Raw genomic sequence first — 27,113 nt, 5'->3', positions numbered from 1 at the left:
TTTGGAAACATTTGAAAATTCATTGCCTCAAATTGGCTCACTATGGAAGATGAATCAAAGACGTCAGACTGTTCCAGGCGCAAAAAAAGTTGTGTATGTTCTGGCATTGTCCTGCTGAAGGAGAGGGTGCTCCACATGTGGATGAACTATTTGAATTTTTGCTCTGTTTTCTGAGGGTTTTCTCATGTGCTGACATGGTTAAATAACACACACGCATGTTACACACTGCAGTTCAAACCCTACAGCAAGAGGCAGCTGCATATTGCATCAGCAAAATGGTAACATCAAGAGAGTAATGTGCATGACAACTGATATTAAGAACAGAATCAAAATTTTGGAAGCATTATTTTCTAGTACACCCTTGCAATAAATTGATGCATTTGACAATTGCCTTGAATGTTGTGGAATGGTTCCCTTGGCATTGCCCAGCATCCATTTGGAGGTTGTAATACTAAATCCATATATACATCAGCCAAAACATGACCACGGATTTGGTATCAATATAAACTCATCCAGGCAATAGCACCACCTTGTCTTCTAGTCAGACATGTGCAGTGCATGGAGTATCAGTGAGCATGCCGACAGGGTTCAAAATAGGGACTGCACACAATCTATCCGAGTCTGACCTAGAGCAGATTTTGATGGCCTGGCGGCTTGGGATGAGCATTTTGGAAGCTGCACAGCTTGTTGGATGTTTGAAGAGTGCTGTGGCAGTTGCCTTCAACACAGTGTGAAACAAAGGTGACATCATGTACAGACACTATGGGGTTGGGCAAGTACCCTTCATGACAGATGGTAGACATTATAGGCTGGGCACATTGGTAAAACAAGACAGGCGGCAAACTGTGGTGTAATTAACATCAGATATTAATCATGGACAGAGTACAAGTGTGTCTGAATGCACAATGCTGCAAACACTCCAAATGATGAATCTGTGCAGTTGATGACCCACCAATGTGCCAGTGTTAATGCCATGACATTGACAACTACAACTGAAATACACATGTAACAATTTGCACTGGATGTTTGCACAATGGCAGAGCACTGAATGGTCTGGCAAATCCCGATACCTTCATCATGTCTTTGGGAGGGTGCATTTCTGTCACCCACAAGGGGAACAGCTCCTTCAGTGCTGTAGTGGTGGGGCCTCCATTATACTCTGGGAAATATCCATGTGGGCACCCATGATCCAATGGAGCGCGTGCAGGGCCCTGTCAGAAAAGCAGTATTGTAAACAGGTTGCAAAGCACATCAAACCCCTTCTGTTGTTGTTATCTTCAGTCCCAAGACTGGATTGATGCAGCTCCCCATGCTACTCTGTCCTGTGCAAGCTTCATCATCTTAGAGTAATTACTGCAACCCACATCCTCCTGAATCTGTTTAGTATTCATGCCTTGGTCTCCATCTTTGTTTTTACCCTCAACCCTTCCCTCCAATACTAAATCGATGATCCCTTGATGCCTCAGAATGTGTCCTAAAAACAGACCCCTCCTTTTGGTCAAGTTGTGCTACAAATTGCTCTTCTCCCCAATTCTATTCAGTATCTCCTCATTTGTTACATGATATACCCATTGAATCTACAGCATTCCTCTCTAGAACCATGTTTCGAAAGCTTCTGTTCTCTTCTTGTCTAAACTATTTATCGTCCATTTTTCACTCCCATATGTGGATACACTCCATAAAAATACTTTCAGAAATGACTTCTTGACACTTAAATCTATACTCGATGTTAACAAATTTCTCTTCTTTACAAACACTTTCCTTGCCATTAGCCACTCTACATTGTATATCCTCTCTACTTTGATCATAATCAGTTATTTTGCTCCCCAAATAGTAAAACGCATCTGCTACCTTAAGTGTCTTATTTCCTAATCTAATACTGTCATCACCCCCCAATTACACTACATTCCATTATCATTGTTTTGCTTCTATATCCCCCTTTGAAGGCACTGTCCATTCCGCTAAGCTGCTGTTCCAGGTCCTTTGCTGTGTCTGACAGAATTTCAATGTCGTTGGCAAACCTCAAAGTTTTTATTTCTTCTCCCTGGATTTTAATACCTATTCAAATTTTTTTTTTGTTTCCTTTATGATTGAATAACACGGGGGAAAGGTTAAACTCTGTCTCACTCCCTTCCCAACCACTACTTCCCTTTCAGTCCTTCACTTCTATAACTGCCATCTGGTTTCTGTACAAATTGTAAATAGCTTTTCACTCCCCGTATTTGGCAACTGCCACCTTCAGAATTTCAGAGAGAGTATTCCAGTCAATATTGCCAAATGCTTTCTCTGAGTCTACAAATGCTACCAATGTAGGTTTGCCTTTCTTTAATCTATCTTCTAGATAAGTCGTATGGTCAGTATTGCCTCATGTGTTCGAACATCTTTACAGAATCCAAACTAATCTTCCTTGAGGTCAGCTTCTAACAGTTTTTCCATTCATCTGTAAAGCATTCATGTTAGTATTCTACAGCTGTGACTTATTAAACTGATAGTTTGGTAATTTTCACACCTGTCAACACTTGATTTCTTTGAGATTGCAACTATTATATTCTTCATGAAGTCTGAGGGTATTTCGTCTTTCTCATACATCTTGCTCACCAGATGGCAGAGTTTTGTCGAGGCTGTCGGTAGTTTCAGTGGATGTTGTCTACTCCCAGGGCCTTGTTTCAACTTAGGTCTTTCAGCACTGTCAAACTCTTCATGCAGTATCATATCTCCCATTTCATCCTTGTCTACATCATCTTCCATTTCCATAATATTGCCCGCAAGTACATCACCCTTGTATGGACCTTCTATAAACTCCTTTCACCTTTTTGCCTTCCCTTCTTTGCTTGGAACTGGTTTCCCATCAGAGTTCTTGATATTATTACAGGTGGTTCTCTTTTCTCCAAAGGTCTCTTCAGTATTCCAGTAGGCCGTATCTATCTAACCCCTAGTCATGTATGCCTCTACATCCTTAAATTTGTCCTATAACCATCGCTGCTTAGCCATTTTGCACTTCCTGTCAATCTGAGTTTTGAGACATTTGTATTCCTTTTTGCTTGCTTCATTTACTGCATTTTTATATTTTCTCCTTTCATCTATTAAATTCAATATATATTCTGTTACCCAAGGATTTCTACTAGCCTCATCATTTGACCTACTTGATCCTCTGCTGCCTTTACTATTCCATCTCCCAAAGCTACCCTTTACTCATCTACTGTATCTGTTTCTCAAGTTTTTGTTAGTGGTTCCTTAATGCTCTCTGAAACTCTCTACAGCCTCTGATTCTTTCAGTTTATCCAGATCCCATCTCTTAAAAGTCCTACCTTTTTGCTGTTCCTTCAGGTCTGGACAGATTTCTGCCTATTACACATTATGACTATCTTCAACTGTTAGCGGTATGTCAATCAACAGACGGGATTGGCCTGTATGCTTCTGTGCTGCAAGTGTCTCTTCACGTTTTCACCTCACTATCACATCAGAAACAGTGGACCTAGGGATGTTCAAGAGCGTGGAAATCTCACATACAGATGTGTGACACTAGTGACCCCCAATCACCTGACCACGTTTGAAGTCGATGAGTTCCACAGAGCGCCAGATTGTGCTCTCATGATGTCTAATGACTACTGAGGTCGCTGAGTTGGAGTACCTGGCAGTAGGTGGTAGCACAATGCACCTAATATGAAAAAGTATGTTTTTGGGGGTGTATGGATAGTTTTGAGCACATAGTTTGTGATGAAGTTATGCTTTGTGCAAAATTCTACCAGACACCTTCCTCTTTCATTCCTTACCCATATTCACATACTACTTTTCCATTTCTTCCTCTTCCTCCTCCTCCTCCTCCTCCTCCTCCTCCTCCTCTTCCTCCCCCTCCTCTTCCTCCTCCTCCTCCTCTTCCTCCTCCTCCTCCTCTTCCTCCTCCTCCTCCTCTTCCTCCTCCTCCTCCTCTTCCTCCTCCTCCTCCTCCTCCTCCTCCTCCTCTTCCTCTTCCTCCTCTTCCTCCTCCTCTTCCTCCTCCTCCCTCTTCCTAATATTGAATTCCACTCCCCCATCACTATGAAACTGTCATCTCCCTTCACTATCTGAATAATTTCTTTCATCTCATCATTCATTTTTTCAATCTCTTCATCGGTGGAGCTAGTTGGCATATAAACTTGTACTACTTATGGTAGGTGTGGGCTTTGTGTGTGTCTTGGCTACAACAATGTGTTCACTGTGCTGTTTGTAGTAGCTTACCTGTGCTCCCATTCTTATTCATTATTAATCCTACTCCTCCATTACCACTATTTGATTTTGTATTTGTAATTCTGTATTCATCTGACCAGAAGTCTTGTTCCTGATGTCATCGAACTTCACTAATTCCCACTATATCTAGCTTTAACATATCCATTTCCATTTTTAAATCTACCTTCCTGATTAAGGGATCTGACGTTTCACTTTCCAATCCGTAGAATGCCAGTTTTCTTTCTCCTGATAATGACATGGTCCTGAGTTACCCCCACCCGGAGATCTGAATGGGGGACTATTTTACTTCTGGAGTATTTTACCCAAGAGGATGCCACCATCATTTAACCACACATTAATGCTGCATCCCCTAAGCAAAAATTATGACCATAGTTTCCCCTTGCTTTCATTTGTCTGCAGTAACAGCACAGCAGGGTTCTTTGGTTAATGTTACAAGGTCAGATCAGTCATTCATCCCAACAGTTGCCCCTGAAACTACTGAAAAGACTGCTGCCCATCTTCAGGGACCACACATTTGTCTTGCCCCTCAACAGACACCCTCCATTGTGGTTGCACCTAGCGAATGGCTCTGTATTGCTGAGGCACACAAGCCTCCCTACCAGTGGCAAGGTCCATGGTTCATGTTAGGTCCACCCCTTCGTGTTGATCATATTTCCCACTGGCAGTGTCATTTTTCATCAAAATAATGCATCATTTCACAAGGCCACGAGGGTGATAGAATGGTTTGAGGAACACAGTGGTGAGTTCCATTTGATGTGATGGCCACCCAACTCACGAGCTGTGAACCTGCTCAAACACATTTGGGATGTGATTTAACGTAACTTCTGAGATCATTCCTCCTTTCAGAATGTATGGGAATGAGGTGACCTGAGTGTACAGATATGGTGCCAATGTCATCCAGTGATGTACCAAGGCCTCATTGCTTCCATGCTACAATGTCTCCCTTCAGTTACCTGTGCCAGAGGTGGACATACCAGCTTTTAGATGAGTGATATTAATGATGGGGCTGATCAGACTATGGCAGTTACCATTATTGAAAGAAGATTGATTTTGTTGTTGTTGTTGTTGTTGTGATGGTGATAATGAAAGTGATACATAAAGTTCAGCCAAAAAGCACATGCTGCCCATGAGCCCTGCATGGTTCACCCTCCAGTACACCTTTAAGACACCAACTGTCTGTGAGATCCACTGCTGTTCCTCTACACCCAGTTTGGCTCCACAATGCCCACTGGCACCATGAGCTCAGAGCTGTGAGAAGTGACATCTGCCTGACACATGGGGCTGAAATTCAAAGAGGGAGTGCACCATGGCTCAACCTCCACCACCAAACCAAATTCCCCCTTCCCTACCATTCAGGAGCCCTTTACATTGACTCTCCTTCGACTGTGTAATGTGCATGCATGAAGCTTTACTTTTGTGTAAATTGAGAACCAGAAGGTTTACCAGGCTCACCACCCTGACAATCTCACAGGGTCCCAGGAACTGAGGCACTATTTTGCTGGTGCCCCAACTCCCATTTTTGAGCAATATTGCAGAATGTCATGAATAGCTGGGAAACAAAAGCTAACAAGCATCCTGGGTGGTCTGTAAATAGAAAAAATTCATAACACATGCTGGATAGCTACCAGGATGGTCACTCCTCTGCTTGGAATGAGTCAAAAAAATGAGAAAAGTCATCCATGATAACTAATAGGTGCCTAATACCCCCACACACATGAGGAAGCAGACCTATATAATCTATAAGAAATTTATGCATCAGGCATTCCTGATGGGTAGACTCCAAAAGCCCCATGAGGGAATTTGGGTTGATCTCAGCTCCCTTATTGCTCTCACTCCCCCACCAACCTCTGGACATACTTATACAGGGAGGACAAGGTGACATGTTGAATGACATTGGCCCCCACCAACCTCTGGGCTTCCATACACTGGGAAGACCAGGTGATGTGTGGTCTGATCTTGACAACAGTTTTATAAATGCCCAAATGACTGCCTAAGAAGGTGTTAAGGAAATAATGAGCCAAAACCTAACTAAGGGTTTGTCAGTCCCAAAACAAAATTCCTGGTGTTCCAAATAAATTATGAATTTCTCAAGGGCAAACAAAACCACCAAGGCTTCCCATTCATACATAGAATACTCCATCCCTGCAGATGAAAATTTCCAAGATGCATAGGTTATAGGGCATCAACCCGCAACACCTCCTCTCCCATTCTGTTCCTGCAGGAGGACACCTGCCACTTTCTACTCCAGAAGAGTTAGGTGTCTGTCTGCAAGAGAAACAGGAGCTCAAAATTGGGTATGGCTAATACTAGTGGGTTGCTAAGTGCCACCTTAATCACTTCAGAAGATTCCAGATGACTTTCACCGAGCGAGGTGGCGCAGTGGTTAGCACACTGGACTCGCATTCGGGAGGACGACGGTTCAATCCCGTCTCCAGCCATCCTGATTTAGGTTTTCCGTGATTTCCCTAAATCGTTTCAGGCAAATGCCAGGATGGTTCCTTTCAAAGGGCACGGCCGATTTCCTTCCCCATCCTTCCCTAACCCGAGGTAGCGCTCACTCTCTAATGACCTCGTTGTCGACGGGACGTTAAACAACACTAACCTAACCGGATGACTTTCATCCCATTTGAAATTTCTTAAATCGTTAAGGTGTCCCAGTAATTTAGTAAAATTGGGCACAAAATTTCGAAAAATAATTCATGCCAATGAAGTGTGCCACACCTTTCTTATTTCTAGGAGCTGGAATTTTTCGCAAATCACTTGTTTGTTCCTGGTCGATTCTAATGCAATAAGAGTCAACTAAGATGTCCCAGTAATGAAACCTATGTGCCAGTGTCATTTTAGATAGTTTCACAGTAAGTCCCACCTCCCTCTGATAAACCAGGACTGCCTCAAGATGTTGCAAGTGTTCAGACAGACTAGAACTCTAAATTACCATTCCATCTAGCTAAATACAGACACACTTGAACGTGAAATCACCAATAACAAAATCTAGAAGGCAAGACATAATGGCAACCAAAGGGCACCCTGTTAAAATTGTAGAGGTTCCAATCTGCACAGAAGGCAGTGATATGCTTGGAATCCTCTGTTAACATGATCTGATAATATGTAAGATTGAGATCCAGGACAGTAAAATACTGAGCCCGACCGAACCAAGTAAAAGAATTATGCAGTTTGGTAAGTGGCACAGATTCCAAAACTACCTTCTCATTAACTGCATGGTAACCCACGACTGGATGAAACACCCCACTGCTGCCTGTAGATACTGAGAATATGGCAGAAGCATAGGCTGAGGTTCAGGGCCTGATGACTTCATCGAACAACATATTATTAATTAAAGCACATATACATTTCGTCTTTAATGGAGAAAGCCTGTAAAGATCCTGCCTCTCTGGAATGTCATTTGTAAGGTGAATCTTGTACTGGATTTTATTGGTGATGTCCAATCTGTTAGTCAACACCTACGGTAAACAATCAAGAGCTTAGAGTACCTGCTTCATCTCTACTGGACCAAGATGACAGACCTCAAATTGTGAACATTGCAGTAACACAAAATGAATTCCTGTGGCAACCTGACAAGAGCACAATGTGAATTTTTCAGCTGGGTTAAATTAAAAATAAACAACCCTGCCTTGACAATCTAACACCAACACACTACCACTTAGAAAAACACATTCCAAAATTAAGTTCACTGAACGATTTATAATTACTATCCACTTCACAGGCCAAGAAAATTGTCCAATACTCAGTTTTGCTAATCGGAGGCTACATCTGCCCAGTGAGAGCTCAACATTGGGAGGACGGATGCAAATGAGACCATTCACAGATATGGCAGAACTCCAAATATGACAGATAATCTAAATGAGAAACTGAACTGCCAGAGTTGAGGAGGGTGCACACTGGTTCCTGGTTAAGTTGTGCCCAAAGGTAAGGCAGGGGTTCCCCTACCTCGGACTTGGCACAGACACAGCACTTCGGCAGTAGAGCACTACTATGCCTCTTCCATTCCTTGTGATGTCAGCTCATTGATCTATTTCCATAGAACCAGACATTGCCATACCAAATACCCCTCTTTGTTACACTGGAAACACATCCTACGCTTGTTCCGTATGGGTGGTCCCCTTTTAAACTGCCTGGAATCTTGATCCCCATCCTGATAATGACACTTAAGCCCCCAACACTGCTGGTCTGCGAAACTCAGGTTTCAATGGCGGACACGAAAGCCTCTAATTCAGTAAAAGATGTGCATTTATTAGCGAAGGTAGAGCAATAAACAGTCGTGTGGCTGCATTTTCTGTAATATATTATTGAGTATTTATATCTCTGTTACTTGCAATTCCAAGGATGGAATAGCCATATGCATTCATCTATGTACCTAGGAAAAGGTTCATGAGGAAACTGCACTAGCCAAAAATGTTTATGCTTGAGCAGCCTCTTAATATGAGATGACAATGTCAGCCCAATAATTGATTTACACAACTCCCTCAATGTTGCACTTTTGTGTAAAATTTGACTGAAAACACAGCTTAACACAGGGGGTACAATGCCTGAACAACAACATTATTGGAGATGGCCAAAGTGTCAGCATGAAATATAAATTTGACCATGATCCACAGAATGGATTTCACCTGTCTTTAAATTCTAAATTGAAATTTCCGTTATAGCTTCAAGCAGTAACATAATTTGGTAAGGTAATTTCCCAAATGAATTCCATTCTGGTCCTTAAAGGTGTTTGTGGCATTGCTACTACTTCCAGGAGTTATCTGTTGGTGGGAGAATCTTGTTCACCACCTATTGCTCTTAATTTTCTTAATTCAAGGTGACTGACCCCACGTTGCAAGTCATGCACCTACCCCTGTAACTGCAGAGCCAATATAACTGACTTAGAATAGAGATTACATTGTGGAATACCACATAAGTGATTATCCCAATGGATCAATTGTGCCTGAATTGTGTGTCTTTGCTTACAGTGGGGTTGACTACTTCCTAAACACTCTACATTCTGACACAAGGTTGTCATGGCCGGAGCTCAGTCAGCTAGAGCAACATATACCTCCACGGTGCAGTTGGTACTAATCACCAAGCAGTTGTCCACACTGCCATACGAGCCTCAAGTTTGGCAACACTGCCCTTACATGGAAACTGATGCACTTTAAATTTGTAGATTAACTGTTGCTTCTTCAATAAGGACAAACTGGGACAGTCATGGGATCCCATGTTCAGCAGTGGGTACCTACACACACACACACACACACACACACACACACACACACACACACACACACACACACACACACCATTGTGAATGACAGTATGAGGATACCTTCCCCCTTTACTTCCAGGAAAATAACCATCCTCTGTTACCAACCAAACATACAGCAGGAAAAGGGGAAATTAAGTGGAAAGACTGGATGGATTGGGGTTCACATGAGTCACCATTGTTTATTGAAACATATTTATTTAAAAAAATAACTAAAACAGATACATTAACAGGTTTACAAACAACAATCTGAACTTTTAAAATTTAAGACATTACACACCTTAGTTTAGTGATAATTTAAATAAGGCAATAGTTAAAGACAAAAGTTGTGTCTGACACCAGTTCTTAGATTTTAGATTCAAAATTTCCACCATCACAAAATGCAACTAAAGAAAATGCTTCAACAAATGAACAAATAATTATTTGGAAACAGATGTCTCTTTAAGACAAGACAGTTGCATAACTCATCTCAAAGTTTAAAACTGAATAGCTATACTGGAAGACGGAGGAATTTATAGCTGCCTTGGAACCACTAGAAAAAGGAAATTTTTAAAATACACTTCAAAGTGCATGTAGATAATTTAATAAAGTAAACTGGATCACTGATTTCTAGAGCTGCCTTCAGGCAGACAGAGCAAGTCTATTTAAATCTTGCCCCCAATGAGCAGTTAAGTGATTAATAGAGAATGAGAGTGCACAGATTGATATAACTGGCTTCAGACACAGTGAAAATTGTATTAAGGTATACTTTAGAAACTGCGTAAGTGATTCAGTAAGTGAATGTGCATGCATGGAAGCTCAAGAATGCCATTTAAAAAGGGAAACCAGTATTTAGTACTCAGAACCAACTTTTAGCAGTAAATAAATAAAAGGTGAGGAAAGGTCACCCCATGACAATCCATTTGCTTGAATTATATGTACACTCCTGGAAATTGAAATAAGAACACCGTGAATTCATTGTCCCAGGAAGGGGAAACTTTATTGACACATTCCTGGGGTCAGATGCATCACATGATCACACTGACAGAACCACAGGCACATAGACACAGGCAACAGAGCATGCACAATGTCGGCACTAGTACAGTGTATATCCACCTTTCGCAGCAATGCAGGCTGCTATTCTCCCATGGAGACGATCGTAGAGATGCTGGATGTAGTCCTGTGGAACGGCTTGCCATGCCATTTCCACCTGGCGCCGCAGTTGGACCAGCGTTCGTGCTGGACATGCAGACCGCGTGAGACGACGCATCATCCAGTCCCAAACATGCTCAATGGGGGATAGATCCGGAGATCTTGCTGGCCAGGGTAGTTGACTTACACCTTCTAGAGCACGTTGGGTGGCACGGGATACATGCGGACGTGCATTGTCCTGTTGGAACAGCAAGTTCCCTTGCCGGTCTAGGAATGGTAGAACGAAGGGTTCGATGACGGTTTGGATGTACCGTGCACTATTCAGTGTCCCTCGACGATCACCAGTGGTGTACGGCCAGTGTAGGCGATCGCTCCCCACACCATGATGCCGGGTGTTGGCCCTGTGTGCCTCGGTCGTATGCAGTCCTGATTGTGGCGCTCACCTGCACGGTGCCAAACACGCATACGACCATCATTGGCACCAAGGCAGAAGCGACTCTCATCGCTGAAGACGACACGTCTCCATTCGTCCCTCCATTCACGCCTGTCGCGACACCACTGGAGGCGGGCTGCACGATACTGGGGCGTGAGCGGAAGACGGCCTAACGGTGTGCGGGACCGTAGCCCAGCTTCATGGAGACGGTTGCGAATGGTCCTCGCCGATACCCCAGGAGCAACAGTGTCCATAATTTGCTGGGAAGTGGCGGTGCAGTCCCCTACGGCACTGCGTAGGATCCTACGGTCTTGGCGTGCATCCGTGCGTCACTGCGGTCCGGTCCCAGGTCGACGGGCACGAGCACCTTCCGCTGACCACTGGCGACAACATCGATGTACTGTGGAGACCTCACGCCCCACGTGTTGAGCAATTCGGCGGTACGTCCACCCGGCCTCCCACATGCACACTATATGCCCTCGCTCAAAGTCCGTCAACTGCACATACGGTTCACGTCCACGCTGTCGCGGCATGCTACCAGTGTTAAAGACTGCGATGGAGCTCCGTATGCCACGGCAAACTGGCTGACACTGACGGCGGCGGTGCACAAATGCTGCGCAGCTAGCGCCATTCGACGGCCAACACTGTGTTTCCTGGTGTGTCCGCTGTGCCGTGCATGTGATCATTGCTTGTACAGCCCTCTCGCAGTGTCCGGAGCAAGTATGGTGGGTCTGACACACCGGTGTCAATGTGTTCTTTTTTCCATTTCCAGGAGTGTATATGAAAGCAAATCACCACAAAATCTCCTCTATGGACAAACAGAGTTAGCCAATGCTGTCTTTCTTCAAAATTTCATTCACCTGCTTTCCAATTTAAAGTTCAAAATAAAAGTAAATAAATAAATAAATAAAGGTCCATTTTTAAAATATTTGCAATATTTATATGTGCACATCCATCCGAACCCATTTACTGCTTTCAATGTATGCAATAACGTGTCCATAGTTGTAACATTTATTTATGTAGGTCTCTCATTAACTTTGTTCCGATGTATACCATAATATTTACATAATATCACTGCAGTAACACTTTATAACTGACTGCTCCATTTGTTTATTTTCATTTTAATCAGTTCTCTTTCAATGTAAGTAGTAAGTAATGTAACATTAACAATTTGTAAATATCCATCACATGCAAGTACATAATGAAATATCTCTGAGAGTGGAAGACTTTGGCATTGTTATGGATGTAATATCGTCATCTTTGTATGCATACCTCCACATGATGAAACTTCTGTGTAAGTGGTGCATTACATTGTGTGCATATATATTCACAAAAAAATGCATCATACAATTATCGATGTTGCACGATATTAAACAACCTTCAGTGGAACGCAATGACACGATTTCTTCATTGTAGGTAACCAAAACATCTTCCATTTAATGATAATTTGTTTACATCACTTAAAATTATTGTGAGGCACAATTACGATTAAAAAGACACTGTCTCACATATTGTTTTGGTTGTAGGGCATTACCACTCCAAAGAAGTTTTGTCAGATGGGGAAATAAAACTCAAAATGTAATGTAAAGAGTGAACTAGCCATATGAAGATGGAACAGTCAGTTTGAAATCGGTAATTGTGCTATTTAAGTGAATAAATAGCATTATAAAAAGTGGGCTGGCTGGAGTGGCAGAGTAGTTATAGGCGCTACAGTCCGGAATCGCGTGGCCGATACAGTCGCAGGTTCGAATCTTGCCTCGGGCATTGATGTGTGTGATGTCCTTAGGTTAGTTACGTTTAAGTAGTTCTAAGTTCTAGGGGACTGATGACCACAGCAGTTAAGTCCCATAGTGCTCAGAGCCATTTCAACCATTTTATAAAAAGTGGCTGGTTGCTGTAATCTTATGTGTAAGAATCAACCTATACTTCGTATACAGCCACAGGCTCAGTATGTCAGTTTTTCACAAAATTTTTGTTTTGTTTTGACAAAATTGTTTTTATTACAATTAGTTATTTTTGCCATAGGCCGAAGTGTACCCAATCAGCATGAATGTAAAAGAAGAGTTGGAGGAGGGTGCGAAGGAAGAGGTAATTTTATAATTTATATGACTGCATGGAATTAATCATTGCTGAGTTGTGGTGAAAATGAGATGGTTATCAATTGTGTGTGTATTCACTTTAGCAGTTCTGTTTTTACTTTAGGGTTAAGATGACAAGACTTACAGTATTTAGTATGCTCCAGGTTGGAAACGAGGAAACAGGTAAAATAGAATATTTTGTTACACTTTACCCCATATGGATTTAAATATTACCTTTGAGCTGGCGAAACAGTTTAGCTTATGTTTTTGTAGAATTGCTTCTTTACATTATAAGCGCAAATAAGAATTACATTAGATAGCATTGGCGAAGTTACATGATAATTGGTAGCAAGACTCAAGCTATGATTTCCTGTTTTAATGAGCAGTTTCCTGAATGGGTCTGTGTATGTGAACACCAGCATTGGATGTTTTTATTCACCATGTTATACTGCTGTGACAGTTACAGAATCATTCAAGAAAAATCTACACAAAGTAGTGCAGAAAAAGTAGGTGATCCTAACCTACTGAGTAGAGACTAAGATGTCTGTGCATACATTGCAAGTGGTATGGACAGGCAGTCTTGTGAAGTACTTTTGAACAGTTGTCTGAAAACTGTTGTAAGCTGCTACTTCGACAGCCCGCACAAAATTGAAATACTTCAGACCTTGTAACTATGAACAAGCATGTCCTTATAGATGGTATTAGTGCATAGAGGGGTTAGTGATCATGATTCCAGCAAATCAACAATGGTAAATGGATTTAATGGATCCTTCAAGAATGGTAGGAGAATAAATTTGCTAGAAAGAGCAGGTAAGTAGTTGTCAGCATCCCATTTAGGCAATGAGTGAATGTCATTTACTTCCAATATGATTTACTTAGAGGAATATGGGCAAACATTAAATGGACTATAAATCACACAATGAATAAGTATGTGGCGAGTAACTGGATTGCAGACAGAAAAGACCCACTGTGGTTTAATAACAAAATTTGAAAATGCTGAGGAAGCACAGTTGTACTCTCAGTTCAAAAAAAGTATGTACGGTGGTGACTGGCAATAGTTAATGGAAATTCATGTGTTTGTAAAAAGATGTGTGTTTGAAGCATATAACACCACAATCATACATGAGCAACTGATTTTACAAAGAACATGAGACTTTTCTGGTTCCGCATAATATCATTGAGTCAGAGACATCTATACAGGCAGTCATTTACCAGTCTGGTGTATCTTTGGAGGAAAGCAGATGATAATCACTAACCCCTCTCTGTACTGAGTTTTCAAGTTTGTGCAGGAGGATCATACAGACATTGTTATCTCATTGTCACACACTCACGTGTGACAATGAGACATAGGAATAGGACATAGGAATAGGATCTCTGGAGTAGAGAAGCAACTCGAAGAGTTGAAAACAAAATAGTTGCCATGTCCAGACAGAATCTGAAAGCATTTATCCAGAGAGTACTCTGCAGCATGGACCTCTTAATTAGCTTGCATTTACTGCAAATCTCTCGCCTAGTGCAAAGACCCAGGTGTCTGGGAAAAAGTTCTGGTGGCTTCTGTATATAAGAATAGTAAAGGAATGTGCGTGCAAAATTACAGACCAATATCATAACATTTATTTGCTCCATAGTTCCTTAACACATCCTCAGTTCAATTATAACTAATTTCTTTGAGACAGATAAGTTTCTATACACAAATCTGCATGGATTTTGTGCGATACTCATCTTGGTCTTTCAAATTATGTACTGCAAACCATGGATGATTGGCAACAGGCTAGATTCGACATTCCTACATTTCCGGAAAGCATTTGACACTGTGCCCCACTGCATACTTTCAATGGAGGTATGAGCATATGGAATAGGTTCCCCAATATGTCAATGGTGCGAAGACCTCTCAAGTAACAGAGGCCATTACTTTGACCTCAATAGCGAGATGTTTTATAAGGTCATTCTCATTATATATACATGAAATGATCTGATGAACAGCATTCTGTGTCTGTTTGTTGATGGCATTGTGTGTGGGAAAGGGTCATCACTGAGTGACTACGAGCATGCAAGATGACTTGGACAGACTTTTCATTTAGGGTGATGAATAGCAGGTGTAGAAAGATTAAAATGAATGCAGATGAGTAGGAAAAACAATTCCATAATGTCAGAATACAACAATGGTACTGTACAGATTGACAGTCTGGTCAATAAAATGTTTAGGCATAACATTGCAAAGTGATATGAAGTGGAACAAGCACACAAGGATAGTAGTAGGATGGGGAATGATAAACTTTTTTTTATTGGGAAAACTGTGGTTCATTTGTGAAGGACACTACATATAGAACACCATACAAATGCCTAGTAGTAGTAGTAGTAGTAGTATACACCATTTGGTAGCTTGCAGAGTTTTTATACAGACGTAGATGCACTGCAGCCAGAAAGAAGATAATCAAGTTGCAGATTCCATGTGGAATGCATTCTCGTGCTTTTTAAGTTTGGAAAGCCCCTTTGTAATGCTAATAAGTTGTTAACTGGAGTATGTGACAGAGCCAAGGATCGGTCATCTCCTTTTGTCAAGAAGGGAATACATGACAGAAAAGTATACATAAAATTAAACTAGAGATAAAGCTGTTATCAGCCCGGAGGTTTTAAACACTGGAGTTATCTACTACACACACTCCTACTGACTACTGTATGCTGTTACCCTCTTTCCACCTCTGAAACGATTCACCCAACCAGTTACAAAGTACTTGCCATTCAATGATCAAGGACCATTGGATTTGTAGTGTCACAATTACCCATTGAGCCACCAAATACTAGAAAAGGGCAGAAGTATTTAACAATATAGTCCAGAGTTATTCTCATTAGGCAATGATAGCATTGGGGACATAATACAAAAAGAAAAAAAAAAAGAAACCAGAATAAATAGTTACATGATCTTAAATTCCATATGAAATACACACCAAAAGTAGATGCTGAACACAGGGGAGGTCACACGACCATAAAGTGTAGTTAGCAGATTCAGTTACACAAAAAATGGTGCCGAACTGGCCCCTTTCTGCCATCTGAATTGTTCATTTACGAAACAGTGGTTTGTCACATGTATAGAAAAAGGCAAAGGTCATTCCAGTTTGTAAGAAAGGTGACAGGAAACACGTCCAAAACTACAGACATACCTAGCTGGTGTAAAAATCTTGAATGAGATTGTAATTCTGTATGATGGCTCTTGAAAAAAATAATTTCATCTGCAAGAATGGAAATGGATCCCATAATTACTGGTCATGTGAAACTGTTTAGTCTGATATAAAATTTGAAATTTTCCCAGCGAATCAACTGTTAAAAAGATTATTGAATCTGAGAATCCAACTTGCACTAGTGTTTGAGGAGTTACCACCAATAGCATGTGCTTTGATTTTTAGCACATATTTTATCCATATTCATTCTCTTCCTTCCTCTCCCCTCGTCTCTTCTGGCACTCCCATCCCAGTGGTGTCTCCCCTGTCTCTTCAGTGTAAATTCCTTGTTTTGCTAGATATTTCAAGTGTTTCTACTTCAGGATTCAGCCAGCTCTCAGTTCCAAAAGTATTTTGATCATGACAACTTTCCTGGAGGGCATTAAATTCAGGATCTACAAATACATCAAGCATTTACTGTTAACAGTTTGGTAGTAGTATGGTCTTTACTTTGTATGCAGTCTGATTTCTGTATCTCTGCACTGACTAGCATGCATTCGTCAGAGGACCCCAAACAACTGCCTAGCCTAAAATAAAAGCTTGCTTTGTGTAGTGCACCCCTGATCCATCAAGTATTCCTAGAATTCTCCACCTCATAATGCGTGTCCAGCAGTCTGCAGTCTGGACAGTCAGAGAATGGCAGCAAGAGAGGGGAAGAAAGCCAATGTGCACTCCGTGTGCATACCGGGGGATCATTCCAGATGTGGAAAGGGTCCTTCCGGATGCCATGAAGGGTACAGGGTGCACCCATCTGCAGGTGGTCGCTCATGTTGGCACCAATGATGTGTGTCGCTATGGATCGGAGGAAATCCTCTCTGGCTTCTGGCGGCTATCTGATATGGTGAAGACTGCCAGTCTCGCTAGCGGGATGAAAGCAGAGCTCACCATCTGCAGCATCGTCGACAGGACTGACTGTGGACCTTTGGTACAGAGCCGAGTGGAGGGTCTGAATCACAGGCTGAGACGGTTCTGTGACCGTGTGGGCTGCAGATTCCTCGACTTGCACCATACTGGCGTGGGCTGGGCGGTTTTTTTTAGGTTAGATGGCCTCGGGCAAGTACAGAGAGGGCAACAGCCTCAACGGGTGCGGGGCAAAGTCAGGACATGCGGTGACCAAGCAGCAATCGGTATTGTAATTGTAAACTGTCGAAGCTGCGTTGGTAAAGTACCGGAACTTCAAGCACTGATAGAAAGCACCGAAGCTGAAATCGTTATAGGTACAGAAAGCTGGCTGAAGCCAGAGATAAATTCTGCCAAAATTTTTACAAAGGTAGAGACAGTGTTTAGAAAGGATAGATTACATGCAACCGGTGGTGGAGTGTTCGTCGCTGTTAGTAGTAGTTTATCCTATAGTGAAGTGGAAGTGGATAGTTCCTGTGAATTATAATGGGTGGAGGTTAGGTTAATAATTGGATCCTTTTACTGACCTCCCGACTCAACAGCATTAGTGGCAGAACAACTGAGAGAAAATTTGGAATACATTTCACATAAATTTTCTCAGCATGTTATAGTCTTAGATGGAGATTTCAATTTACCAGATATAGACTGGGACACTCAGATGTTTAGGATGGGTGCTAGGGACAGAGCATCGAGTGACATTATACTGAGTGCACTATCCGAAAATTACCTTGAGCAATTAAACAGAGAACCGACTCGTGGAGATAACATCTTGGACCTACTGATAACAAACAGACCCGAACTTTTCGACTCTGTATGTGCAGAACAGGGAATCAGTGATCATAAGGCCATTGCAGCATCCCTGAATATGGAAGTTAATAGGAATATAATATTGGAAGGTTTATCTGTTTAGCAAGAATAACAGAAGGCAGATTTCAGACTACCTAACAGATCAAAACGAAAATTTCTGTTCCGACACTGACAATGTTGAATGTTTCTGGAAAAAGTTCAGGGCAATCGTAAAATGCGTTTTAGACAGGTACATGTCGAGTAAAACTGTGAGGGATGGGAAAAACCCACCGTGGTACAACAACAAAGTTAGGAAACTACTGCGAAAGCAAAGAGAGCTTCACTCCAAGTTTAAATGCAGCCAAAACCTCTCAGACAAACAGGCAGCCAAAACCTCTCAGACAAACAGAAGCTAAATGATGTCAAAGTTAGCGTAAGGGGGGCTATGCGTGAAGCGTTCAGTGAATTCGAAAGTAAAATTCTATGTACCGACTTGACAGAAAATCCTAGGAAGTTCTGGTCTTACGTTAAATCAGTAAGTGGCTCGAAACAGCATATCCAGACACTCCGGGATGATGATGGCATTGAAACAGAGGATGACACGCATAAAGCTGAAATACTAAACACCTTTTTCCAAAGCTGTTTCACAGTGGAAGACCACACTGCAGTTCCTTCTCTAAATCCTCGCATAAACTAAAAAATGGCTGACATCGAAATAAGTGTCCAAGGAATAGAAAAGCAACTGGAATCACTCAACAGAGGAAAATCCACTGGACCTGACGGGATACCAATTCGATTCTACACAGAGTACGTGAAAGAACTTGCCCCCCTTCTAACAGCCGTGTACCGCAAGTCTCTAGAGGAACGGAAGGTTCCAAATTATTGGAAAAGAGCACAGTCTTCAAGAAGGGTCGTCGAGCGGATGCGCAAAACTATAGACCTATATCTCTGACGTCGATGTGTTATAGAATTTTAGAACATGTTTTTTGCTCGAGTATCATGTTGTTTTTGGAAACCCAGAATCTACTATGTAGGAATCAACATGGATTCTGGAAACAGCGATCGTGTGAGGCCCAACTCGCTTTATTTGTTCATGAGACCAGAAAATATTAGATACAAGCTCTTAGGTAGATGCTATTTTTCTTGACTTCCGGAAGGCGTTCGATACAGTTCCGCACTGTCGCCTGATAAACAAAGTAAGAGCCCACGGAATATCAGACCAGCTGTGTGGCTGGATTGAAGAGTTTTTAGCAAACAGAACACAGCATGTTGTTATCAATGGAGAGACGTCTACAGACGTTAAAGTAACCTCTGGTGTGCCACAGGGGAGTGTTATGGGACCATTGCTTTCCACAATATATATATAAATGACCTAGTAGATATTGTCGGAAGTTCCATGCGGCTTTTTGCGGATGATGCTGTAGTATACAGAGAAGTTGCAGCATTAGAAAACTGTAGCGGAATGCAGGAAGATCTGCAGCGGATAGGCACTTGGTGCAGGGAGTGGCAACTGACCCTTAACATAGACAAATGTAATGTACTGCGAATACATAGAAAGAAAGATCCTTTATTGTATGATTAGTAGCAGTTACTTCTGTAAAATATCTGGGAGCATGCGTGCGGAACTATTTGAAGTGGAATGATCATATAAAATTAATTGTTGGTAAAGCGGGTACAAGGTTGAGATTCATTGGGAGAGTCCTTAGAAAATGTAGTCCATCAACAAAGGAGGTGGCTTACAAAACACTCGTTCGACCTATACTTGAGTATTGCTCATCAATGTGGGATCCGTACCAGATCGGGTTGACGGAGGAGATAGAGAAGATCAAAAGAAGAGCGGCGCGTTTTGTCATAGGGTTATTTGGTAACCGTGATAGCGTTACGGAGATGTTTAACAAACTCAAGTGGCAGACTCTGCAAGAGAGGTGCTCTGCATCGCGGTGTAGCTTGCTCGCCAGGTTTTGAGAGGGTGCGTTTCTGGATGAGCTATCGAATATATTGCTTCCCCCTACTTATACGTCCCGAGGAGATCACAAATGTAAAATTAGAGAGATTAGAGCGTGCATGGAGGCTTTCAGACAGTCGTTCTTCCCGCGAACCATATGCGACTGGAACAGGAAAGGGAGGTAATGACAGTGGCACGTAAAGTGCCCTCCGCCACACACCGTTGGGTGGCTTGTGGAGTATAAATGTAGATGTAGAATCGATGAAGCCTTTGGTTGAGACCCTCCACTCACACCAAACCAAAGGACTCGGATCAGTTCTGGGAATGCTGATACAAACCGTGTGTGCTGCATGCACTTACGTGTGACACAGGGGCTCTTCGCCATTTGTGCTACCTCTCAATATAAACTGAAGATGGCCTCAGAACCCAAACACACCCTATGTGTTTGATAGCCACAGGCAGGACATTTTCCACATCTCGGATGAGGCTCCCTGGCAGACATATTCAGTACATATACGATTCATTTCCAGTACTGGACACCATTTCCCTAAGGAGCTCCATAATGCGTTTGACATTAGAGGTCCTGATTAACTAGAAAACTTCTCTCCACTTGGGCCTATCTGGTCCCTGATGAATGAACACCTGCCAGTCCACTCACTGGGTCAATGGGTGAGGCAGCCTCCACATCACTCTCTCTCTCAAACAGCACTAACTGTTACGACCCATCCCTCACCATTTGGTGAGGACAACTCAGCCACATTGTGTACACCACAAAGTGTCTTGACAGCAGAGCCAATGGGCAAAATAGGTGGCACCTTAGGCATCCCATGTGACACGCCAAATTCTCAGCCACCACTACTACAATAGAAAGCAGTCTGAAAGCTGCTGAACATGGCAAAAAGCATTTTCAGCTGTTCGTGAACTGAGGCCAGCTTCTCCATCTGCACACGGCGTGCACATCTGATATCCATTCCAGTACTACTATTCAAGACTTAACTATAAAACACACAGAGAAAGCAATATATAACTTGATAGCGTTTTGATGTTTCACCAGTGGAGGCCAATGCATTACTGCACTGTGTAGTTGTTCATTAAAAAGAATTGAGAGCTGTGCAACAGTCTGCAAATGTGCTTTAAAGTTAAAAAAAAATGAGATTGGAACTCTTGACTACAGAGACATGGAAGGAATGTGATTATAAAATTAGAGAGAGAGAGAGAGAGAGCGAGAGCGAGCGCTACATTTGTAACTTGATTCTGAAACAACCCCGATTAAATTACGGTATTGTTAGCTGTCAAATTATGTACCAAATTAATCCTTGTTTTAAGTAATGGTAACCCAATGCATACATGCAAATTGGTTTTGACTGCTATGGGTGTTGTTTCAGCTCAGTAATGCTACATTCAGGAGCAAAGAGTTTTGACTAAACAAGGTTATGAAATGTAGCCCGAAGTAAAGCTACGTATTTTTGGTTAAACATAAATGGAAGGAGTCACTATCACTGCAAAATAAATTTTATTAATATCTAATCTCGACACATGAAATATGCATGTGTTGTCTAATCTTTTGGACATGTCCAAGGGGACAGATAGTATTTTGATCCTATAGCACAATGACTCAGGGCACAAAGGAAGTAGAGACATTAGTTGTCTATGGGCATTAATTTACATCAATGGGGAGGGCTTAAAATTTGTGCTGAACCAGGATTTGAAAGAGTTTCATGCTGACTAGGCAATGCAGTAACGACTATGCCATCTAGACACAGTGGTCATCACATCTGCATGGACTACTCTAGTGTGCTTTCTGTCACACCCAATACTCAACTTATTCACACACCACTAATGCAGTGCTCATGCTCATGATCCTCAGTACACATGGTGTCTAATTGGTTTCTGTAAGAGTTCAAGTGTGGTGTGCATCTACATTGCAAGGATCATGGTCTGACATCACCTTAATTATATATGTGGGGTCCGTTCTTTCAGACATTTAGATGTATTGTCATATCGTGTTCCAACTATCTGAACGTGTTTTCCTTACAGCAATCCTTTGGGCAGTGTTGTGGACGTGAATGTGTAATATTGGCATTCCGTACTTATGATCATTTCTTGATAAAAACAATTTTCACAGTATGACATAATTTTGCTTGCTGGGGTCAACCCACAATGATGGCAACGAACATTCAGCCAGTGCAATATTCCTCCTCTCACTGTGCCATTATGGTCAACAGTCACTGATAGTGCAGTTGCATCACTGCATCTGAAAGCAGCAACAATGCATACTAGGAGCATTAAGTGATTGACTACCGATACCTGATATGTTCCACTGGTGTGAATAACATATGCTTTTCTTTCAGTAGGTAATTGTGCATCCCGTACAGTGCTCTGCTGGTGTTACATACTGCAGTTTGAAGCTCTGTGACAAGCATTTGCTGGCCATTCAAAACAAACAAGACGACTCTGTAATAGACTGCACAAATCTACACATTACAGTTTTGTAAAGATGAGATTACATCTCCAAAACATACTCATTGCTGCTACTTGAAGACCTTAAGATGTTCCACAGAATATGTAGTGGAGATCACAAAACTAATAAGAGGTCTGATCTGAGTCTTAAACTCTGCTTCAAATTTGGTGATAGTAGTTCATCTGCAGCTTGACTCTACAAATTAAAAGATGTTCTTTTGTCCCACTAAGAAACGTTCATTGACTCTTCAGCCAACAGCCAAAAAGTGAGCCTAGGATGTCCTCTGAGCCCAACCAACAGATTTTGTTGTTGCAAACGAGCTACAGTTCAGAGCTGGCCAACAGAACTTGCACCAGATCTCATATGATTAGATTAGATTTACTTTCATTCCAATTGATCCGTAGTGAGGAGGTCCTCCAGGATGTGGAACATGTCAGAAAAACAACAATACATGACAAATATTTACAACTAAAACAAATAAGCTAATGTACCATTCCACAGGTCCCAAGTGGAATGATCGTCATTTTTTAATGAACACTAAGAGTCATTTTACAAATACTAATGCACTGAATTTAAAATAAAAAAGTTTTTTACTTATTTATAAGGTAATAAACATGTAATACAACTACTGTAATACTTATTTACAATGAACACATTACTGCACTGAAATGGTGCAGAAGTTAGATTATACTTACACACACACACACACACACACACACACACACACACACACACACACACACACACAAATTTTCAGTGAACACATTACTGCACTGAAATTGTGCAGAAGTTATGTTGTACTTATATACAAATCAGTTGGTTTTACTAAGAAATTCATCAATGGAGAAGGAGTTGGCCACCAATAAACCCTTTAGGCTTCCCTTAAACTGAATTTCATTGGTTGTTAAGCTTTTTATGGCTGCTGGCAAGTTATTGAAAATGTGTGTTCCTGAATAATGCACACCTTTTTGTACAAGACTAACTGACTTCAAATCCTTGTGAAGATTATTCTTATTTCTAGTATTGATTCCATGAATTGAGCTGTTGGTTTGAAAAAGTGATATATTTTTAATGACAAATTTCATTAAGGAATAAATACACTCCTGGAAATGGAAAAAAGAACACATTGACACCGGTGTGTCAGACCCACCATACTTGCTCCGGACACTGCGAGAGGGCTGTACAAGCAATGATCACACGCACGGCACAGCGGACATACCAGGAACCGCGGTGTTGGCCGTCGAATGGCGCTAGCTGCGCAGCATTTGTGCACCGCCACCGTCAGTGTCAGCCAGTTTGCCGTGGCATACGGAGCTCCATCGCAGTCTTTAACACTGGTAGCATGCCGCGACAGCGTGGACGTGAACCGTATGTGCAGTTGATGGACTTTGAGCGAGGGCGTATAGTGGGCATGCGGAAGGCCGGGTGGACGTACCGCTGAATTGCTCAACACGTGGGGCGTGAGGTCTCCACAGTACATCGATGTTGTCGCCAGTGGTCGGCGGAAGGTGCACGTGCCCGTCGACCTGGGACCGGACCGCAGTGACGCACGGATGCACGCCAAGACCGTAGGATTCTACGCAGTGCCGTAGGGGACCGCACCGCCACTTCCCAGCAAATTAGGGACACTGTTGCTCCTGGGCTATCGGCGAGGACCATTCGCAACCGTCTCCATGAAGCTCGGCTACGGTCCCGCACACTGTTAGGCCGTCTTCCGCTCACGCCCCAACATCGTGCAGCCCGCCTCAAGTGGCGTCGCGACAGGCGTGAATGGAGGGACGAATGGAGACGTGTCGCCTTCAGCGATGAGAGTCGCTTCTGCCTTGGTGCCAATGATGGTCGTACGTGTGTTTGGCGCCGTGCAGGTGAGCGCCACAATCAGGACTGCATACGACCAAGGCACACAGGGCCAACACCCGGCATCATGGTGTGGGGAGCGATCTCCTACACTGGCCGTACACCACTGGTGATCGTCGAGGGGACACTGAATAGTGCACGGTACATCCAAACCGTCATCGAACCCTTCGTTCTACCATTCCTAGACCGGCAAGGGAACTTGCTGTTCCAACAGGACAATGCACGTCCGCATGTATCCCGTGCCACCCAACGTGCTCTAGAAGGTGTAAGTCAACTACCCTGGCCAGCAAGATCTCCGGAACTGTCCCCCATTGAGCATGTTTGGGACTGGATGAAGCGTCGTCTCACGCGGTCTGCACGTCCAGCACGAACGCTGGTTCAACTGAGGCGCCAGGTGGAAATGGCATGGCAAGCCGTTCCACAGGACTACATCCAGCATCTCTACGATCGTCTCCATGGGAGAATAGCAGCCTGCATTGCTGCGAAAGGTGGATATACACTGTACTAGTGCCGACATTGTGCATGCTCTGTTGCCTGTGTCTATGTGCCTGTGGTTCTGTCAGTGTGATCATGTGATGTATCTGACCCCAGGAATGTGTCAATAAAGTTTCCCCTTCCTGGGACAATGAATTCACGGTGTTCTTATTTCAATTTCCAGGAGTGTATATTGGGAAGCTGTAGTTAGTATCCCTAGTTCCCTAAACAGGCTTCTGCAGGATATTCTTGAGTTCACACCACATATAATTCTTACTGCACGTTTTTGTGCCCGGAAAACTTTAGCTTGGCTTGATGAATTACCCCAAAAAATAATCCCATATGACATTATGGAATTAAAGTAAGCATAGTATGCCAGCTTTTTCATTTTTATATCCCCTATGTCTGACAAAATTCGCATTGCAAACAGAGATTTGTTAAGACGCTTCAGCAGTTCTGTGGTGTGCTCCTCCCAGTTGAATTTATTATCAAGATGTAATCCCAAGAATTTAGCACTGTCCACTTCTTCTATCTGCTTGTCATCGTATTTTGGGCATATACTTGTGGGACACCCCTTACAGGTTCTGAACTGTATGTAGTGTGTTTTTTTCCAAAGTTTAGTGACAAAGAATTGACTAGGAGCCAGTGATTAATGTCCACAAATATTTTATTAGCTGATCTTTCTAAGACTACACTTGACTTGCTATTCATTGCAATGTTTGTATCATCGGCAAACAAAACAAACTTGGCATCTGGTAATGTTACTGATGAAAGGTCATTGATATACACAAGGAAAAGTAAGGGCCCCAAAATGGAACCTTGTGGGACCCCACATGTAATTAGTTCCCAGTTGGATGATGCCTGATAGCTTGATACATGTCTCTTTCTTAATAACAGCCTTTGTTTCCTGCCAGAGATATAAGATTTGAACCATTTTGCAGCATTTCCTTTTACACTATAATATTCTAGTTTACTTAAAAGGATATTGTGATTTACACAGTCAAATGCCTTTGACAGATCACAAAATATACCAGTTGCCTGCAATTTTTTGTCTAATGAATTAAGCACATTTTCACTGTAAGTGAAGATAGCCTTCTCAATATCAGAACCTTTTAGAAATCCAAACTGTAACTTTGACAGTATGTTATTTGAGATAAGATGGTTATAAAGACGACTGTACATTACTTTTTCGAAAATTTTTGAGAATGCTGGCAACAGTGAAATTGGACGGAAATTTGATGCTATTTCTTTATCTCCATTCTTAAACAGTGGCTTAACTTCAGCATATTTCAACCATTCAGGAAATATTCCACTGATAAACGACTGGTTACACAGATAGCTTAATATGTTACTTAGCTCAGAATCACATTCTTTAATTAACTTTGTTGATATTTCATCATACCCACTAGATGTTTTTGATTTTAAAGATTTTATGATGGACATTATTTCTGTTGGGGTAGTGAGGGTCAAATTCATATTATGGAAGTTACTTGAAATGTCTGGTCTAAGGTAATCCATAGCAGCATCTACCGAACCTGACAACCCCATCTTTTCAGTAACAGTTATAAAATGTTTGTTAAACAGTTCTGCAACACTATACACATCTGTCACCAATGTATCATTTACTCTTAATGCTATTTGTTCCTCTTCATGTCTGGTTCTACCGGTCTCCTCCTTCACTATATCCCATATTGTCTTTATTTTGTTATCTGATATGACTATCTTTTCCTTGTAATATATTTGCTTTGACATCCGTATTACAGTCTTTAATATTTTGCAGTATTTCTTATAATGTGCTATAGCATCAACATTGGAAATGTTGCGGATTGACAGATACAGTTTTCTTTTTGTTTTACAAGATACCCCTATTCCTCGAGTAATTCATGGCTTCTTTGTAGACTTTGCTCTAACCTTGGTAAGTTTTGGGGGAAAGCAGTGTTCATATAAGGTAAGCACTTTATTAGCAAAAATGTTATATTTTTCATTCATGCCATGAGCACTGTAAACATCAGTCCAGTGAATGTCTCTGAGGAGTGTCCTAAAATAATCAATTTTTGGCTTACTGATTACCCTCTTGAGCACAGATTTAACAGATTTTATATCCTGTTCAGTATTAACATTTAACAGAAGGAACTGCATGTCATGGTCTGAGAGGCCATTGACTATTGGTTTTGTAATATAATTATGTTCATTGGACTTTTTTATAAAGATATTATCAATGGCTGTTTGTGAGCAAATGGCTATCCTAGTGGGGAACTTTACTGTGGGAATTAAGTTGAATGATAGTGTTACTAACTCAAATAAGTTCTTATTGGGAGAGTCTTTAAGGAAATCTACATTGAA

The 27,113-nt window shown here is 41.9% G+C and overlaps 2 protein-coding genes across 3 annotated transcripts in view; both read left to right on the top strand.

The window, feature by feature from the left end:
* Positions 1–27,113, top strand: part of LOC126159795 (zinc finger protein 729-like) — a 400,570-nt gene that overhangs the window by 247,475 nt on the left and 125,982 nt on the right. The window lies entirely within an intron of this gene.
* LOC126159796 (uncharacterized) overlaps positions 1–27,113 on the top strand; it is a 105,839-nt gene that overhangs the window by 5,212 nt on the left and 73,514 nt on the right. Inside the window, exons 4-5 of one of the 2 annotated variants that reach the window (XR_007534632.1) lie at positions 13,077–13,139; positions 13,254–13,274. Coding sequence is in view for 1 of the 2 variants with exons in the window: in XM_049916577.1 (XP_049772534.1) it covers positions 13,077–13,139 (63 nt within the window). In the remaining variant the exon portion in view is untranslated. Of the gene's footprint in view, positions 1–13,076; positions 13,140–13,253; positions 13,275–27,113 lie in introns of those variants that run through there. The other variant, XM_049916577.1, reaches the window with a different exon arrangement.

Source organism: Schistocerca cancellata, unplaced genomic scaffold (assembly GCF_023864275.1).
Source record: "Schistocerca cancellata isolate TAMUIC-IGC-003103 unplaced genomic scaffold, iqSchCanc2.1 HiC_scaffold_1147, whole genome shotgun sequence".
Lineage (NCBI taxonomy): Eukaryota > Metazoa > Arthropoda > Insecta > Orthoptera > Acrididae > Schistocerca > Schistocerca cancellata.
The sequence above is the reverse complement of the archived record's forward strand: the minus strand, read 5'-3'. Positions and strand labels throughout refer to the sequence as shown.